General features: G+C 39.2%; 2 protein-coding genes across 3 annotated transcripts; both read left to right on the forward strand.

Annotated features, from left to right (window-relative positions):
• The first annotated feature begins 1,078 nt into the window (after nt 1-1,078).
• tmeff1a (transmembrane protein with EGF-like and two follistatin-like domains 1a) lies at nt 1,079-11,509 on the forward strand. Of its 2 annotated transcripts, XM_051917647.1 has the most exons (10): nt 1,079-1,381; nt 1,499-1,612; nt 2,431-2,540; nt 2,705-2,834; nt 4,712-4,738; nt 4,936-5,029; nt 5,811-5,959; nt 6,061-6,178; nt 6,301-6,459; nt 6,563-11,509. In XM_051917647.1, the coding sequence occupies exons 1-10, from the start codon at nt 1,372-1,374 to the stop codon at nt 6,645-6,647; spliced, it is 996 nt and encodes a 331-aa protein (XP_051773607.1). In that variant the 5' UTR covers nt 1,079-1,371; the 3' UTR covers nt 6,648-11,509. The 2 variants fall into 2 exon arrangements, with proteins under 2 accessions (XP_051773607.1, XP_051773599.1); XM_051917639.1 differs by having other exon boundaries at nt 1,080-1,612.
• A 492-nt stretch (nt 11,510-12,001) lies between these two features.
• Nucleotides 12,002-16,146, forward strand: cavin4a (caveolae associated protein 4a). The gene is made up of 2 exons (XM_051917655.1): nt 12,002-12,527; nt 15,292-16,146. The coding sequence occupies exons 1-2, from the start codon at nt 12,147-12,149 to the stop codon at nt 15,898-15,900; spliced, it is 990 nt and encodes a 329-aa protein (XP_051773615.1). The 5' UTR covers nt 12,002-12,146; the 3' UTR covers nt 15,901-16,146.
• Nucleotides 16,147-16,532: the final 386 nt, after the last annotated feature.

Here is a 16,532-nt window from a genome sequence, read left to right on the forward strand (position 1 = left end):
GATGGCGACAAAGAGGCAAAACTTATGAACTGTAGCTTTAACATTACCAAGAAATCATAGGCCTAGGTCTTTATAATATTTTTCAGTTTACACTTCAGAATAGGCCTAATGGTCTTTCATTAATAGATAACTATGCAGGAAGTAATGCAGGACAAATGAGTACTAACACTTCAGCTACTACTATTAACTAATTTGTAAACAAGATTAACTAATCAGTATGTAATATCAAATTTAGGACTGAGAAAGTTCCTTATTAGGTTATCAATAATTGCTGATTGAGATTAGCCTCATCAAGAACTATTGGTAAACTATGACAAATTATAAATAGTTACCAATTAATTATTAATCACAACATTAACCTGTGTCTGAGACGTAAGCAATTTTTTTACTATGAACATGTTTTTTTACTTTAAAATAATGGTCAAGATCACTAGTAAAATAATATAATCTTCAAGAACTACAAGTGATTTGGACCGTTATTTTAAAATGAAAAAAAATAAATGAATAAATAATGGTCCAAATCACTAGTTCCTGCAGAGTGACTATAACACTTGAGTAATTGATTTTATGAACATATTCAGAGTAAAAAAGACAATATTGATTACATCTCAGAGTAATTATAATTTGTCAAGATAGTTCTTAATGAGCCTTATCTCATTCAGTAATTACTGATTACTACTCATTTGCCCTGCATTACTTCCTGCATAGGATTCCTATTTTTCTTATGTACAAACTTATCTTTATACATGGCTGCCTTTATATTTAAGGAAGGGGGTCTCACGAAACCAGATCATCATAGGCTATTTGTGATGGGTTTATAAAAGAGAGTAAGGGAAAAATAACAGAGCTCGTTATTTCTGTAATGTTCAAACTTTTTGATGGAACTCCTAATGATCTCTTCGCGACAGATCTCTTCCTAAAAGTAGGCTATAAATATAAATAGGCTAATCATGTGGCTAACTGTGTAAAATTAGCGTATATGATATTCTAAAGACATAATATAAAATTGTATTTTTTTATATTGTTACTGTACCAAAGCAAAGCAAATTATCACAATATAACCTGAAAAATATTGACTTTATTAATAGGGTTATTTCCTCCAACCATTTAGGGTCAAACTACAAGGGTTTCACGTGACCATATCCTAGTCCGTCTCATTTTGTTGCTGTGGAGTCCACATCTCTCTTCGTCTCCGTCTGTTTCTATGTCCGTCTGTTTGTATCATAGCGCAGATGAAGGGAAGTGAAGAAAACTGATGCCGTCTCTGCGCGCGCGACACTATAGGATAATTGGAGCGCGTGAGCTGGTGTGATGCGTCTAAAGGTATCGGGTCACTGGCCTTTCTTTCAGCCCGGCCGATGACAAGAAGAAATGAGCCATAGTAAGTGCAGCATCAGCTTTCATTCAGCACTCCTCGTCATCTGGCTCACACAGCCGTATCAGTCGCGTGGAATCATCGTATTCAACCGCATTATGTCCGGTGGCTCGTGCGCTGCAGGTGCTGGACGCTGTCTCGCGATGTTCGGGCTGCTGGTCCTCGTGCAGATGCCCGGGGCCCTGATGTCCAACACGGAGAGCGACTGTTTGACTGAAGATGACAAAGGATGTGAAGGTGCGCACATGAAGACAGACAGACACACATACATACACACAAGTCTTTATTTACTGATGTTGCGGACCTTCAATTGACTTCAACTGTTTTTATTAAATTAAATGAAGCTGAATGTGATTATATAACCTATTAAATCAAAACCTTCACCTAATGCAAACAACAAACTTGCATTGGCATTTTACATATTATTATGAAATTGTAAAACGTAGTCTCTTTATGTTAGGAATATGAAGCTTTTAGATTTTACAGTTTATAAAAATGTCCTGCTGAAAAAAATAAATATGATGAATAAAATAATGCAGTCTAACATTATGAGTTTAGGAAAACATTAGAAATTGTCCTCATAGAATTTTTTTAGATTTTACAATGTATGAAAATCCCCTGCTGAAAAAACAAATAAACAACAGCAACAAAACAGTTCAAACCAACCTAAGATAGTTGATAGTTTTAGCTGGTTTCAATATTGGTCCCCCAGACTGACCAGTTTACAGTTTCCCAAAGTCCCTCTAAAACCAGCCTGACCAGTCTGAAACACCAGCTAAGGCCATCAAACTATCTTGAGCTGGTTTAAAAAAAAATTTCCCCCAGCAGGTATAGTCTTTTAAGATTTTTCTATCTTTGTAGTGACATTTGGACATTATGGTCCCTCATACACTTTTTGCATGTGTACACCTGTCAAAACAGATTGTTTAACCCTTTTAAAAGGCTTCTCCCCTTTAGTCCTGATAATGTTTTCTTGTACTATCTTTGTGTGGACAAACACATACATGCACACACATACACGTGATGCCTTTGACAAAGGTGTGTGTTTGTTTTAGGTATGTCCGAGAAGAAAACTGACCTTCATATGTGTGATGAATATAGTTGTTCTTTCGGAGGAATCTGCAGGGACAACGGATCACACCTGGAGTGTCTTTGTCAGTTTCAGGTTTGTTTTTGTCTTGTCACAATATGCTCTGCACATTATGAAATTATATACTGCTTATTACAGTTCATGATGCTGAGAACAGTTTGTAAATGATTGCCTTGATTAAGCCTGTAATAATTAACGTCTCAGACAGGTTTCAGGTCTCAGGTGTTTGTTTCTTTCAGTGTCCACAGAGTTTTGATCCAGTATGTGGATCTGATGGTGACACATATCATAGTGAATGTTTCCTAAGACAAACTGCCTGTGAACAGCAGACCAGAATCACTGTAATTACAGAAGGACACTGTCATCCCGGTAAGTAAAAACAGTCAAAGACATGTCAAAGCAATTAAATGCAAAATCAGTGCTCCACACTTATGAAATTTCTGTCATTAATTACTCACCCTCATGTCATTCCAAACAAGTAACTGAGTCGGCATTCTGACGTAGAGCATGGAAGCTCTGCAATGTTTCTTCAACGTAAAATGTGTAGGAGAATGACAGGGTAGAGAAGAAATTGTTGAATAAAGTTATTATTTTTGTTTTGTTTTTGCGCACAAAAAGTATTCTTGTTGCTTCATAACATTAAGATTGAACCACTGTAGTCACGTTGACTATTTTAACAATGTCTTTAGTACCTTTCTGGACCTTGAATGTGGTAATTTCGTTGCTTTCTATGGGAGATTAAAAAAACCTCTCGGATTTCCTCAAAATCAAGCGTATAGCGTTACTTCTGGCAGGTCACGTTAAAAATAGTCCCCAGCTAGGTAACTTCCAACATGACCGGCACTAAGTTTGTGTAGTTGCAGAGTTGCAGGTAGTTAGCCTATTTTCAGGCGCTGCGTAATATCATTGCGCCTGCTGCACCCATGGTACAGCAAAAAAGTTCCTTGATTATTACGCCGGAATGAGAGTATAGTTCTTAGCCATGTCGGCCTAGAAAATTGCAACTTTTCATTTTCCGTCAGTCTTAGTACACGATGTAACTACAGAAGAGTCAAGTTTTAAATAGGAAAAATATCAAAACTCTGGTTATTTTGATGCTAACGGTCTAATCAGATTCAATGATCTATGTGTAACGGAGGCCAGCTAGTAGTTGCTGTGCAAGGTCCTCTGATGAGATCCTCTGATCTCAAGAGATGCTCTAGCGACTGACACTAGGGGTTGTAGCCTTTAGCCTCCTTGTTAGAGCGTCCGACTCCCACACCGGAGACCCAGGTTCGAGGCCCACGCAGAGCGGGGCGAGTAGGACCTGGGTGGAGGGGTTACATTGGTGCCGTGACCCGGATAGGAGTGAGGTTTAGGGGGGTGAGTGTAACGGAGGCCAGCTAGTAGTTGCTGTGTAAGTAAACCTCACTCCTCTGATCTCAAGAGATGCTCTAGCTACTGACGCTAGGGGTTGCAGCCTTTAGCCTCCTTGTTAGAGCGTCCGACTCCCACACCGGAGACCCAGGTTTGAGGCCCGTGCAGAGCGGGGCGAGTAGGACCTGGGTAGAGGGGTTACATATGCTAAGCTGCAGCTAAAAGTGCTACCGCCAGACCCGGAGTGTTCCTTTAAGCTCATTCAGGTAACTGCTTTTAAAGCGGCTTGCTGCTCTTCTCAGATGTTGTAAGAAGAGCACCCCTCACTGCTACTCTTCTTCTGTGCGGGGCATGCTGCTCTTCTCAGATGCTTGAAACAGAAGAGCACCCCTTCGCTGCTACTTCCCTCCTGTAAGGGGCATGCTGCCTCCAGTTTGCTATTCAGAGGGATATGCTGCTCCTTTCCATTATGTCCTATTGTCTGTCCATCTTTCCAGCATACTTTTCTTATTCATATTTCGCAGTCAGTTTGTGGTTGGGGGGTTGTCAGCATATGGTTTTGTTTTGGGGGGTTATCTCTGCTCTCCCTGCTCTTATCCATGCTAGGCTGCATGGATGGGCAGGGTTTTTTTGCCCAGAACAGAACCATACCGCCAATCCAAACTGTACACTAACTGCTAGTCATCTTTGACGATAGTGATCCTGACAGAAATTATCTTAATTTGTGTTCTGAAGATGAACGAAGGTCTTACAGGTTTGGAACGACATGACAGTGAGTACTTAATGACAGAAATTTTATTTTTGGGTGAACTATTTTGCTGTACACTATAAATATATTTAAAACTATTAAGCAAACATGGCGCTTTACATGATATTATACTTTTTCTCAGATGCTGAATCGGCATCAGGAGATACAGGTATGTCTTTTTTCTTTTCCTTTCTTTCTTTCTTTCTTTCTTTCTTTCTTTGCTGTCAGAGCCAACATGTTAAGTTTTGAGCAGTTTAATAGTCCATGGAAACTGAAATGTGAACTTCATTCCTGAATGATATTAAGGAAACCCAAATAAAAATGATATGTGACTTATGTAAATCATGTGTGTATGTTTGTGTGTAGATCTGGAGGGTTCAGGACTGGAGCCCAGCAGATACTCTAAGTGTTCTAGCTGCAAGTTTGGAGCAGAGTGTGATGAAGACTCTGAAGGCATTTGGTTGGTCAATGTGTGTGTGTGTGTGTGTGTGTCTATTCTCATGTGGTTTATGAGGACATAAATGTGTATAATGACCTGGGTATTACAACATAAAAACTTGTGTCCTCATAAACCAAATGGCTTAAAAAACATACTAAAAGGTGTTTTTTTGAAATTCAAAAAATGCAGATGGTTTTCTGTGATGGGTAGGTTTAGGGGTAGGGATAGGGGTAGTGTAGGGGGATAGAATGTACAGTTTGTACAGTATAAAAACCATTATGCCTATGAAGAGTCCCCGTAAACCACATATACAAGTGTGTGTGTGTGTGTGTGTGTACTAGAGCAGGGGTTTCCAATTTTTTTTTTATCAGCCGAACCCATTAAAGTAAAATATTTACCCATGAGATTTTAAGTTAATATTTCAGTAATTTAATGACACATTCGCATGTTCACGGTTCCCTGTTGTTATTATTATTAGTAGTAGTAGTAGTAGTTTTTACTTTTAAAAATGAAAATGATGACAGAAATATATTAGTTGAAAATTACAATTGTACTATAAAATAAAAAAATAATATTTGATAATAATAATAATAATTTTACTTTACACTACAAATTACAATACAAATTACAATACTAATATTTATGTCTTAAAATCTTCATTTTCAAACAATTAAACCCTTGAACCTTCTCTTAAATAATTATTAGCCTTTCATCTTACAAACCCCCTGCAGTACCTTCACAAATGCCCATTTGGGAAATTCTTTAGAGGCAAACATGGAGGTAACATGCATTTTCTGTGCAGGTGTGTATGTAATATAGACTGCAGTGGATATAATATGAATCCAGTTTGTGGATCAGATGGACAGTCATACAGTAATCCATGTCAGATCAGAGAAGCTTCCTGCTTGAAACAAGCTCAGATTAATGTCAAACACCTTGGGCAATGTCCAGGTAAACGCACACAAACAAATCACACATCAGCAAACACACGTAGAGACAAATATTTAAAATTTTTCTGTAATCAGATATGACATGTTTGATTCATCCTATAGATTCAGTGGTATTAGTGGGCGGAGTCAGTGTGGGCGGAGCAATGCCCTGTGCTGAAATAAACAGCAGCTTTTGTGTGCATGGAACATGTGAGATGAAAAATGATCTGCCAACATGCAGGTATGATCCGCAACACATGCACAAGTCATGTATTGTAGTAAATCTCAGTTGGGTGTAAAATGAAGAGGATTTTAGGCATATAGGTTTGATATGTTTTGGTCAATGGTGGTCTTATTGTTTAGGTGTGATGTGGGGTTCTCCGGTGTGCACTGTGAACAAAGAGACTTCAGTGAGTTGTATGTGGTGCCCAATGGACAGAAGCTCCAGTACGTCCTGATTGCTGTGATCATCGCTGCTGTACAGATCAGCATCATCATCGCTATCATAATATGCATCGCAAGGTAAAACTCTTCACGTGCACATTAGTATGCACCAAATAAATGCTAATATAGAAAAAAGCAAAGATATCACACACTCACCAAATCTCAAAACTGTTTCCTTTAGGATTCATCCAAAAAAGCCACGAGCCCATCTTCAGAAACAGAACCTGGGTCACTTTCCCAAAGATGGAGGACGCAGGATTGTATAGCTGCTGATAACTTAAACAGAAACGCACAAACTGTTCACTCTTAAAACTGTTTTTTGTACCTTACCACACACTACTCATCTACTCCCATCACATACACACTCCCCAATAGCTTCTTCATACTCAAACACTACACATTCTCTGAAGCTTTTTATAATTTTATAATTTTATCTTTCAGCATTGATATTTCAGTGGCCTTATTCCGCCTTGTCACCGAGAGTTTTTTTATTTTAAAATCTCTACATTCCCAGTTTTCTCTCCTCTTCACAGTTTTGCTTTTTTCATCTCTCTCCCTCACTTTCTTTCTAGTCCAAATGCAGTAAATCCACATGGTGAAATGTTTACATTAAGTAGATTATTACATTTTCTAAAGAATATTGGAGTGATGCTTGCCACGCAAAACATGCTAGCATGATTCAAGGGCATTTGTATGCATATTGTCAAGGAGATTGTGTGCTATTACTTTCAAAAGCTATAAGATTTATGATTTTCACTTGGAGGACAATATAATGGGCATACAAATCCCATATTTGTATTTATACTGACTAAGATACGGTGGCCGAGACAGCTCAACACGCTGCAACTGAAGAAAACATGCAAATAGAAAAAAAAACAGCAAATTGAAGCTGCAAGCAGTGATGAAAGGGCCCTCGCACCCATGCCACCGCGACAACTTTGTCAGGCCACCATGGACACGCCCTTCAACAAAAACTCTAGAGTTGCGTCCCAAATGACTCACTATACACTATGCACTTATACACTATGTACTTATGCACTATGTACTCATCCGTGTAGTACGTGAATTGTATAAGGTTATTTTGTCATTTAACAACGGAGTCTGATCCTCCTCCCCCTCCACTACATAATTAAAGCTGCGACAGTTGAGTGCATGAAGTGTCCAACATTCCATACTTCGTTTTTTTTCCGTTAATTTAGTGCATCATCCGGGTATTGAAAGTGCACTTTTCTTTTTGGAATTTTCAGTGTGAACACACTACTTGCACTATTTATACTTAAAAACGTCATGGAATAGTGCATAAGTACACAAATTGGGACGCACCTTAGATCTTCACAAATTAACATTGTAAAGGCCTTTAGATTAGACTGACCAAATATGATGTTGATCTGATTAAAGCTGTAGGAGGAGTTCGTTAAGTACAACATCTGGAAATGACAAAAACTGCAACAATTTTGGAGAGAAAATTTAAAATATCTTTTCAGATTTTGCACCCAGGGGCTTTTTTGTAGGTATTGGGCTATTACATGTGTCTACCGAATTTCATACTTGTACGTGAAATGTCACGCGAAGGACACTTAATTGAAATGTTGTAGGTGGCGCTATCGAGCCATTTTGCCAAACCTAATTCTGAAACCCATATCAGACGTAAATTTTCACCACTTCTGACGCGTGTGCAGTTTCATGAGTTTTCGAGCATGTTTAGGCCCTCAAAAATGCGATTCATTTTGGAGAAGAAGAAGAATTGACCAAGCAATTCCAATAGGGTCCTCACACCATCGGTGCTCGGGCCCTAATTAAGAAAACATCTTCATCACTTTGACAACAAATATGCTGCAAATACTCACAATGCAACCAAATACAGAAACGTGCTGCAAATAGCACAGACCACAACGGAAATGTTTCAAGATGACCCCAACAAATGACGAACCTGGTTGGAACATACTTATTGTTCAGTGTCTACCCGTCAGTGGTTTTGTCAATGCCCTGAAAGGTGAGTGTTTTTGTTTATTTTAACATCCTGATCGTATGTGCTTTGTGAGTATTTGCTGAGCGTTTCTGTATGTGGTTGTGTTGTGAGTATTTGCAGTGCGTTTCTGTATTTGGTTGCGTTGTGAGTATTTGGCTGCGTTGTGAGTATTTGCAGTGCGTTTCTGTATTTGGTTGCATTGTCAGTATTTGCAGCACGTTTCTGTTGGTTGCGTTGTGAGTATTTGCAGCGTGTTTCTGTATTTGGTTGCGTTGAGTATTTGCAGCGCGTTTTTTTTGTATTTGGTTGCGTTGTGAGTATTTGCAGTGTTGTTTCTGTATTTGGTTGCATTGTGAGTATTTGCAGCGCGTTTTGTATTTGGTTGCGTTGTGAGTATTTGCAGCGCGTTTCTGTTTGGTTGCGTTGTGAGTATTTGCAGTGTTGTTTCTGTATTTGGTTGCATTGTGAGTATTTGCAGCGCGTTTTTGTATTTGGTTGCGTTGTGAGTATTTGCAGCGCGTTTCTGTTTGGTTGCATTGTGAGTATTTGCAGCGTGTTTCTGTATTTGGTTGCGTTGAGTATTTGCAGTGCGTTTTTGTATTTGGTTGCGTTGTGAGTATTTGCAGCGCGTTTCTGTTTGGTTGCATTGTGAGTATTTGCAGTGTTGTTTCTGTGTTTGGTTGCGTTGTGAGTATTTGCAGTGTTGTTTCTGTATTTGGTTGCATTGTGAGTATTTGCAGCGCGTTTCTGTTTGGTTGCGTTGAGTATTTGCAGTGCGTTTTTGTATTTGGTTGCGTTGTGAGTATTTGCAGCGTGTTTTTGTATTTGGTTGCATTGTGAGTATTTGCAGTGTTGTTTCTGTATTTGGTTGCGTTGTGAGTATTTGCAGCGCGTTTCTGTTTGGTTGTGTTGTGAGTATTTGCAGTGTTGTTTCTGTGTTTGGTTGCGTTGTGAGTATTTGCAGCGCGTTTTTGTATTTGGTTGCGTTGTGAGTATTTGCAGCGCGTTTCTGTTTGGTTGCGTTGTGAGTATTTGCAGTGTTGTTTCTGTATTTGGTTGCATTGTGAGTATTTGCAGCGCGTTTTTGTATTTGGTTGCGTTGTGAGTATTTGCAGCGCGTTTCTGTTTGGTTGTGTTGTGAGTATTTGCAGCGCGTTTTTGTATTTGGTTGTGTTGTGAGTATTTGCAGCGTGTTTTTGTATTTGGTTGCGTTGTGAGTATTTGCAGTGTTGTTTCTGTATTTGGTTGCATTGTGAGTATTTGCAGCGTGTTTTTGTATTTGGTTGCGTTGTGAGTATTTTGCAGCGCGTTTCTGTTTGATTGCGTTGTGAGTATTTGCAGCGCGTTTCTGTATTTGGTTGCGTTGTGAGTATTTGCAGCGTGTTTTTGTATTTGGTTGCGTTGTGAGTATTTGCAGTGTTGTTTCTGTATTTGGTTGCATTGTGAGTATTTGCAGTGTGTTTTTGTATTTGGTTGCGTTGTGAGTATTTGCAGCGCGTTTCTGTTTGATTGCGTTGTGAGTTTTTGCAGCGCGTTTCTGTTTGGTTGCGTTGTGAGTATTTGCAGCGTGTTTTTGTATTTGGTTGCGTTGTGAGTATTTGCAGTGTTGTTTCTGTATTTGGTTGCGTTGTGAGTATTTGCAGCGCGTTTCTGTTTGGTTGCGTTGTGAGTATTTGCAGTGTTGTTTCTGTGTTTGGTTGCGTTGTGAGTATTTGCAGCGCGTTTTTGTATTTGGTTGCGTTGTGAGTATTTGCAGCACGTTTCTGTATTTGGTTGCGTTGTGAGTATTTGCAGCGCGTTTCTGTTTGGTTGCGTTGTGAGTATTTGTAGCGCGTTTTTGTATTTGGTTGCATTGTGAGTATTTGCAGCGCATTTCTGTTTGGTTGCGTTGTGAGTATTTGCAGCACGTTTCTGTATTTGGTTGCGTTGTGAGTATTTGCAGCGCGTTTCTGTTTGGTTGCGTTGTGAGTATTTGTAGCGCGTTTTTGTATTTGGTTGCATTGTGAGTATTTGCAGCGCATTTCTGTTTAGTTGCGTTGTGAGTATTTGCAGCACATGTTTTGTGAAACTGACGTTTTATTAATATGCTGGTGTTTTTTCTATTTGCATGTGTTTTCTTCAGTTGCAGCGCGTTGAGCTCTCAGCCACCGTACTAAGAGACCCAAGCCATATATTGGGTCCAGAATGTTACTGACAGTTGGGGTGGAATCTTTGGCCAGTAAGCAACTGCTCAGAACACCCTAGCAACCACATAGAAACATGCAAAAAAAAAAAAAAAAATTCCCAGAAAGCCTTAGCAACTACATAGCAATGCCCTGCCAACCACGCACAACACAATAGCTTTGTGACTTTGGCATGGATTACTCCGATTTTCTTAAAAAAAAAAAAAAAAAAAAAAAGGAAAAATCTGGTTGTTTTCACTTAGTGTCCAAACTCTCCATAAGAGATTTACAGTGTGAATTACTGAATTTCAAATGGTGGATCTTGGGGGCCAGAGGTTAAAGCATATCAGAGAATGTTTGTTATTCTAGCAGGAGCCTACTCCTGCTAGAATCTGTTGTCTTCTTTTTATATTTAACCTTCTATCCTCAGTTTTAATGTAAGAGCAGGTGTAGCCATTTTTAACGTGAATGTGCGAGGCTTCTCGTGTCAGTTATTTTAGATGTACAAAAACAGTCCATTATGCTGCTTGATGTTGCAAACTGGTATTTGCTATAATTGTATTTTGATTTATTAGGGTAATCATGAACACACTGGTTTGTAGCACAAATAGTTTTATCATTCACTGCACTTTGTTATTCTTCTAGTTGTTTACCTATAGCAGCTAATGAATCGAAAGTCTCGCACATTCACATGAAATAACTTACTTCCACATAGAAAAATAAGGTGGATAAAACTGGGAAAACTTAATAATACTTAATAATAGATAATAGCTGTGTTTTAGCACACAATCCAAAACCAAGCAATCCAAACCTCTTAAAACTGAATTCTCATAAAGCAGGTCATCATAGTGTGTGACTGTGAGAGGCTGTGCATTTATCAGTCTTATAAATCAGTTTGTAAATCAAGTGACGTGATATTAAGTGAAGGCCTGTGAAAGTTTGCATGTCAAATCTGTTTAAACTCAGTAAAAATTTATAAAGTGAGTTTTAAGGAAAATGTCATGTCTTTAGTGTTTTTCATTATCTTCTAGGTATTTTTATTTTTAAAGTACAAGTGTATTTTCCTCACTGACCCAAAGTGCATGCTGGGAGATGCTGTTTTCACCTAATGTGAGGTCATAGGTCAAAACACCAATGTGAAATCCCTCCAAGGTCAGTTTACACTGTGTGTGTGTGCGTTCCTCAGCTGTTGGCTTCAGTTGAGTTGATGTTATGCCACAGGGGGGCAGATTTATAAAAGTAAGTCCACCTCACCACACAAACACACATTTGCGCTCTAGATCAATGCCACTGTCATTTTAGATATTTCAGAGCTGAGAAAGCAACACATATTATGCATACCACAAGCCACTATAACACATGCACACATTAAGGGAATGTATGAATTAATGGGGCTTTCCAATGCTTCTGTGATACAGCTTCCAAAAATGTCTTAGTATCCTCTTACAGTTGTATTTATATCCATGCATTTATATCTGTGTGTGTGAACAGGGGTGGAGTTTGTCAGATTCCATTGGAGTCTCTCTTGGAGTGTCAGTTTCTCTCTGTACTGTGTGTTTGATTCAGTCTGGCCCCTTACCCATCTCTGGCCCAGTAGCATTACTTTCAGGAACGTGTGAAAAGGAGAATTGGAGATGGAAAAGAGAGGAGATGTCATGTTGGGGGTCGAGGATGAATCCGGGCAGCCCGTCTCGGCCCTGTCGATTCTCTCTCTGCTGGAACGCGTGTCTACGATCATCGATGGCGTCCAGGCTAGTCAGCAGCGCATGGAGGAACGACAGCAGCAGCTCGAAAGCTCTGTGAGTGCCGTCCAATCTGAGCTTGTCAAACTAGCTCGTGACCATGGCGCCACAGCGACGACCGTTGACAAACTGCTGCAGAAAGCCCGTCGCGTGAGCACGCACGTTAAAGAAGTACGTTCACGTGTGGAGAAACAGAATGTGCGTGTGAAGAAGGTGGAAACTACACAGGATGAGCTGCTCACACGCAACAAGTTCAGGGTTGTTATCTACCAGGTAAACCCATTGCTAACAACCGCTGCATGCGTGTTAGGGTGTGGTCACATCAGTGACATTTTGGTGAAATTCCATAGGCAGAAAAAGGTAATTGTCAATAATGTAGCACTTTAAGAAGCACGGCTCACACAGTTACTTTCAAACAAAGCAGCTTTTTGTTAGTTAACTTGAACACATTGCTAAATCTTTCGCCTTCACACAAAATTCCTGATTGCGTGGATTCCTAAAGAAATGACTGGATTCCGCTTGTGAAAATTCACCAAACAGCTGTAAATGTGACAGATTTTTTGGGTGATTGATGGTGAAACATTTAACAGCAAGATGGCTCTGTAATCTCATAATGACACCTGCTGTATTAGCAATAGGGGGCACTCTTGAGAATTTCCTTTTTAAAGATGATTGGCAAGGCATTTATGTTAGTGTGTCAGATGACAATAAAGATATTTTTAATATGTCCATTCAAGAGACTTCCAGAGTGACACTGGACCCTCAAGCACCACAGACGATGAATGTTCGGATTAGTAGTTGTAGTCTAATGCGGTTTATCAAGGATCTATTCTTAAACAATTATATTTGGTGCCCCCAATCCTAAATGTGTTGTTAGGGATGGAGACAAATGATGATAAGGTTCAATTCTACTTATTAGCATAGCACAAATGCTGACAAATTTGACTCCTCATGGTGTAGTGCAACACTTCAATATACAGAATAAATAATTAGAGAAAATGTTTTAAAAATTAGTCTAAATTAGGCTGTTAGAGTGTGTGTGTGTGTGTGTGTGAGAGAGAGAGAGAGAGTATGAGAGTATGTGTTTGTGTGTAGTTATTCTGAGCTTTCTTAATATAGAGCTGCTAACACAGCTGAAGAGACTCTTTAAGGTTATTCCCTGAATAGGGAGTTTATACATACACATACACATACATAGACGTCCATTCTTACAGACTACAAAAATGTCCTCCAGGGAAGGGTAGTCTCAAGTAACCAGATTTTAGACTGACATAAAATCTAGTCCACTTTGCTTGTGTTGGCCAAGAACCACCCACTTAAACAGGTCGAGATTGTCTGACTGACATATTAAAGCAATGAGCCCCGTGAAACCATGGTTTACAGTGAATTTAGAACAGCTAAGGGGCATTGTTAGGTATGATGTTTGTAGAGTAATTTACAACGGCTTTGAACGTGGCTAAACCAATCAGAATTAAGGACTGCTGTCTGTTTTATAAAAAGTGACCAACCACTTTATTTTAGTATTATGTTGATTTTAACTAGTTTTCAACTTATTCATGTGCAGTGTGCATTAGACATATCATCTTATATGCATCAACATCATAGTAGACCTTCCAAAAGTAACAGCTGAAGCTATATGGGGAAATTATGCCTAACGGGATAGTCCAGACAAAAATGAAAAAACTGTCATCATTTACTCACCCTCATGTCGTTCCAAACCTGTTTTTCCCCTCATGTCGTTCCAAGAAGATTTTTTTTTTCTTCTTACAATGAAAGTCAGTGGGGTCTAATGTTGTTTTGGACTCCACTGACTTTCATTTTATGGACAAAAACTGTTAAAATATTCTTCTAGTAATTGATGTGAACTATCCCTTTAAGTATATGAGTTGTATTCTGTAACTGAACCAACATTTTACACCCTTAACAGCACCTGAAATGTAGGCTCTCTGTTTTTGTTTTGTTAAGAGCAAGAGGAGGTAGAGCTCATCATTCATGTTTATGTTTCAATGTAATAAATCTAAATAGAAATTTACATTTAAATCTTAAAGCGTTAGTTCACCCAAAAATGAAAACGCTGTAATTAATTACTTACCCTCATTTTGTTCCAAACCCGTAAGACTTTTCATTCATCTTCGGAACACAAATCTTTTGAATAAATTCTGAGAGCTTTCTGTCCCTCCACTGACAGCCTACGCAACTACCACTTTCAAGCCCCAGAAAAGTAGTAAGGACATCATTAAAGTAATCCATGTGACTCCATTGGTTTAACCTCAATTTTATAAAGTGACGTGAGTGCTCTGTTTGCACACACACACAAAAAAAAAAACTATTTACCACTTTATTTACAAAATATTAATCTCCAACACGCATCAATGTCTGCTCAATCTTCACGCAACAGTCTGCTCTCGCGTCAACACAACATGCGTGCATCATAGTGCTCTCATGAACGCGCGTTGGAGATTAATATTTTGTAAATAAATTGGTAAATTACGTTTTTTGTGTGTGCAAACAAAGCACTCGTGTCACTTCATGAAATGGAGGTTAAACCTTGGGTCATATGGATTACTTTTATGATACCTTACCTTTCTGGGGCTTGAAAGTGGTAGTTGCGTAGGCTGTCAATGGAGGGACAGAAAGCTCTCAGATTTCAATAAAAAGATCTTCATTTGTGTTCCGAAGATGAACGAAAGTCTTACGGATTTGGAACGACATGAGGGTGAGTACTAAATGACAGAATTTTCATTTTTGGGTGAACTAACCCTTTAATAAATAATTAAATCTAAATATGTTAATATTGAGTTGATGTTTGGTAATCAGCTTAATGACTTGCATCTTGTTGAGTTTGACATTGTTGCAAGTAAGTGTCAAAAACCCTGGCCTCTATCAAACCTGTTACTGCAGTTTCATTACTAATGTTAGTTTTATATATAAGCACAGAAACAGCACAGAGTTTTTCTCCATGACTTTCTGGGAGTTGGTGAAGTCGGAGTGTGTTTTCAAATGAATAACAGTCTCTCCTATCTGTGTGACACCACAGGGTGAAACTGAAGTTCCCTCTGTTGCTGTTACCAAGACTCCCAAGGGGGCAGGGCTTGCTAACTTGGAGGTAGAGCCAGATGAGTATGACATCCCTGCTGACCTATCATCTGATGAAGAGTACATGGTGGTAGAGGAGGCGGAGTCATCCCGGGGCGCACGTCTGAAACAGAGCGGGTTAAAAGGCATTGAGAACATCAAAGCTGCGTTCTCCAAAGAGAACATGAGCAAGACCCGCGATAAGACACGGGAAAACCTCAGTAAGACCAAGGAGAGCCTGAATAAGACGGGCCAAACTCTCGGAACCAAATTCAACACCTTTGGTGAGAAGATCGTGCCCCCCGAGCAGCGAGAGAAGATACGTCAGAGCAGTGAGAGGCTGAAGGAAAACATTGCTAAGAAAGCACCCACTAAAGAATCATTCAAAATCAAACTGAAGAAGGAACGCACTGTCGCTGAGGGCCAGGAGGGTGCAGAGCCGGAGCCAGCTGTGACTCCTCCCAAAGGCAGGAAGTCCAGCCCAGATGTAACATACACAGAGGTGGTTACCGAGAACAAGAGGGAGGGTCCAGTATCAGAAGAGGGGGCGACGCGTATTCAAGAGGATTGAAAAAAGCAACACCACTGAAACTGTGGAGAAATGGATGGAAAAAAATGTATAAAATGCAGAGAAAGAGGTTACTGAGTAAGTGGAAGAAAGGGGGAATTTTTCATAAAACGTGCTCCGAAATGTGAGAGTGTATATGAGTATGTGTGTTGGGTAGCCAAATTAATTAAGAGTGCAAACACTAGACGTGTTTGTGTCATTTCTGATACCATAAGCCACATGTGAAATGTATTAAAATGTGAAAACATATCCTGTCTAATGTGTCCTTTTACTCTGAGTTTGTGTCTTGATTACCATGTAAAGAGCAGATGACTCTGTCCAAAACACTGGTAGTTAAGCTAGGGACTGAAACTCAGAAGGCCTGAGAACATTTGAATCTCCAAACATTTCATACACACACCAACATCATAGAGACAGACTGGCAGAGTGAATGAAAGATTGACCCATCAGCCAAAAAAAGATCTCTTGGAATTAATCTTAACAGCTGAGCGGCTCTGCCCAGCACATAGCAACCTAACATGAGGCATACACTGGCACACAGTTTATCTAATGCATGCTAATTTAATCTATTAATTTATTTTTCATATATAATAAATGTTTAAAATAAATAGAAAATAAACTAAATAAATAGATAA

Source organism: Ctenopharyngodon idella, chromosome 2, assembly GCF_019924925.1.
Source record: "Ctenopharyngodon idella isolate HZGC_01 chromosome 2, HZGC01, whole genome shotgun sequence".
NCBI classification, from domain to species: Eukaryota; Metazoa; Chordata; class Actinopteri; order Cypriniformes; family Xenocyprididae; genus Ctenopharyngodon; species Ctenopharyngodon idella.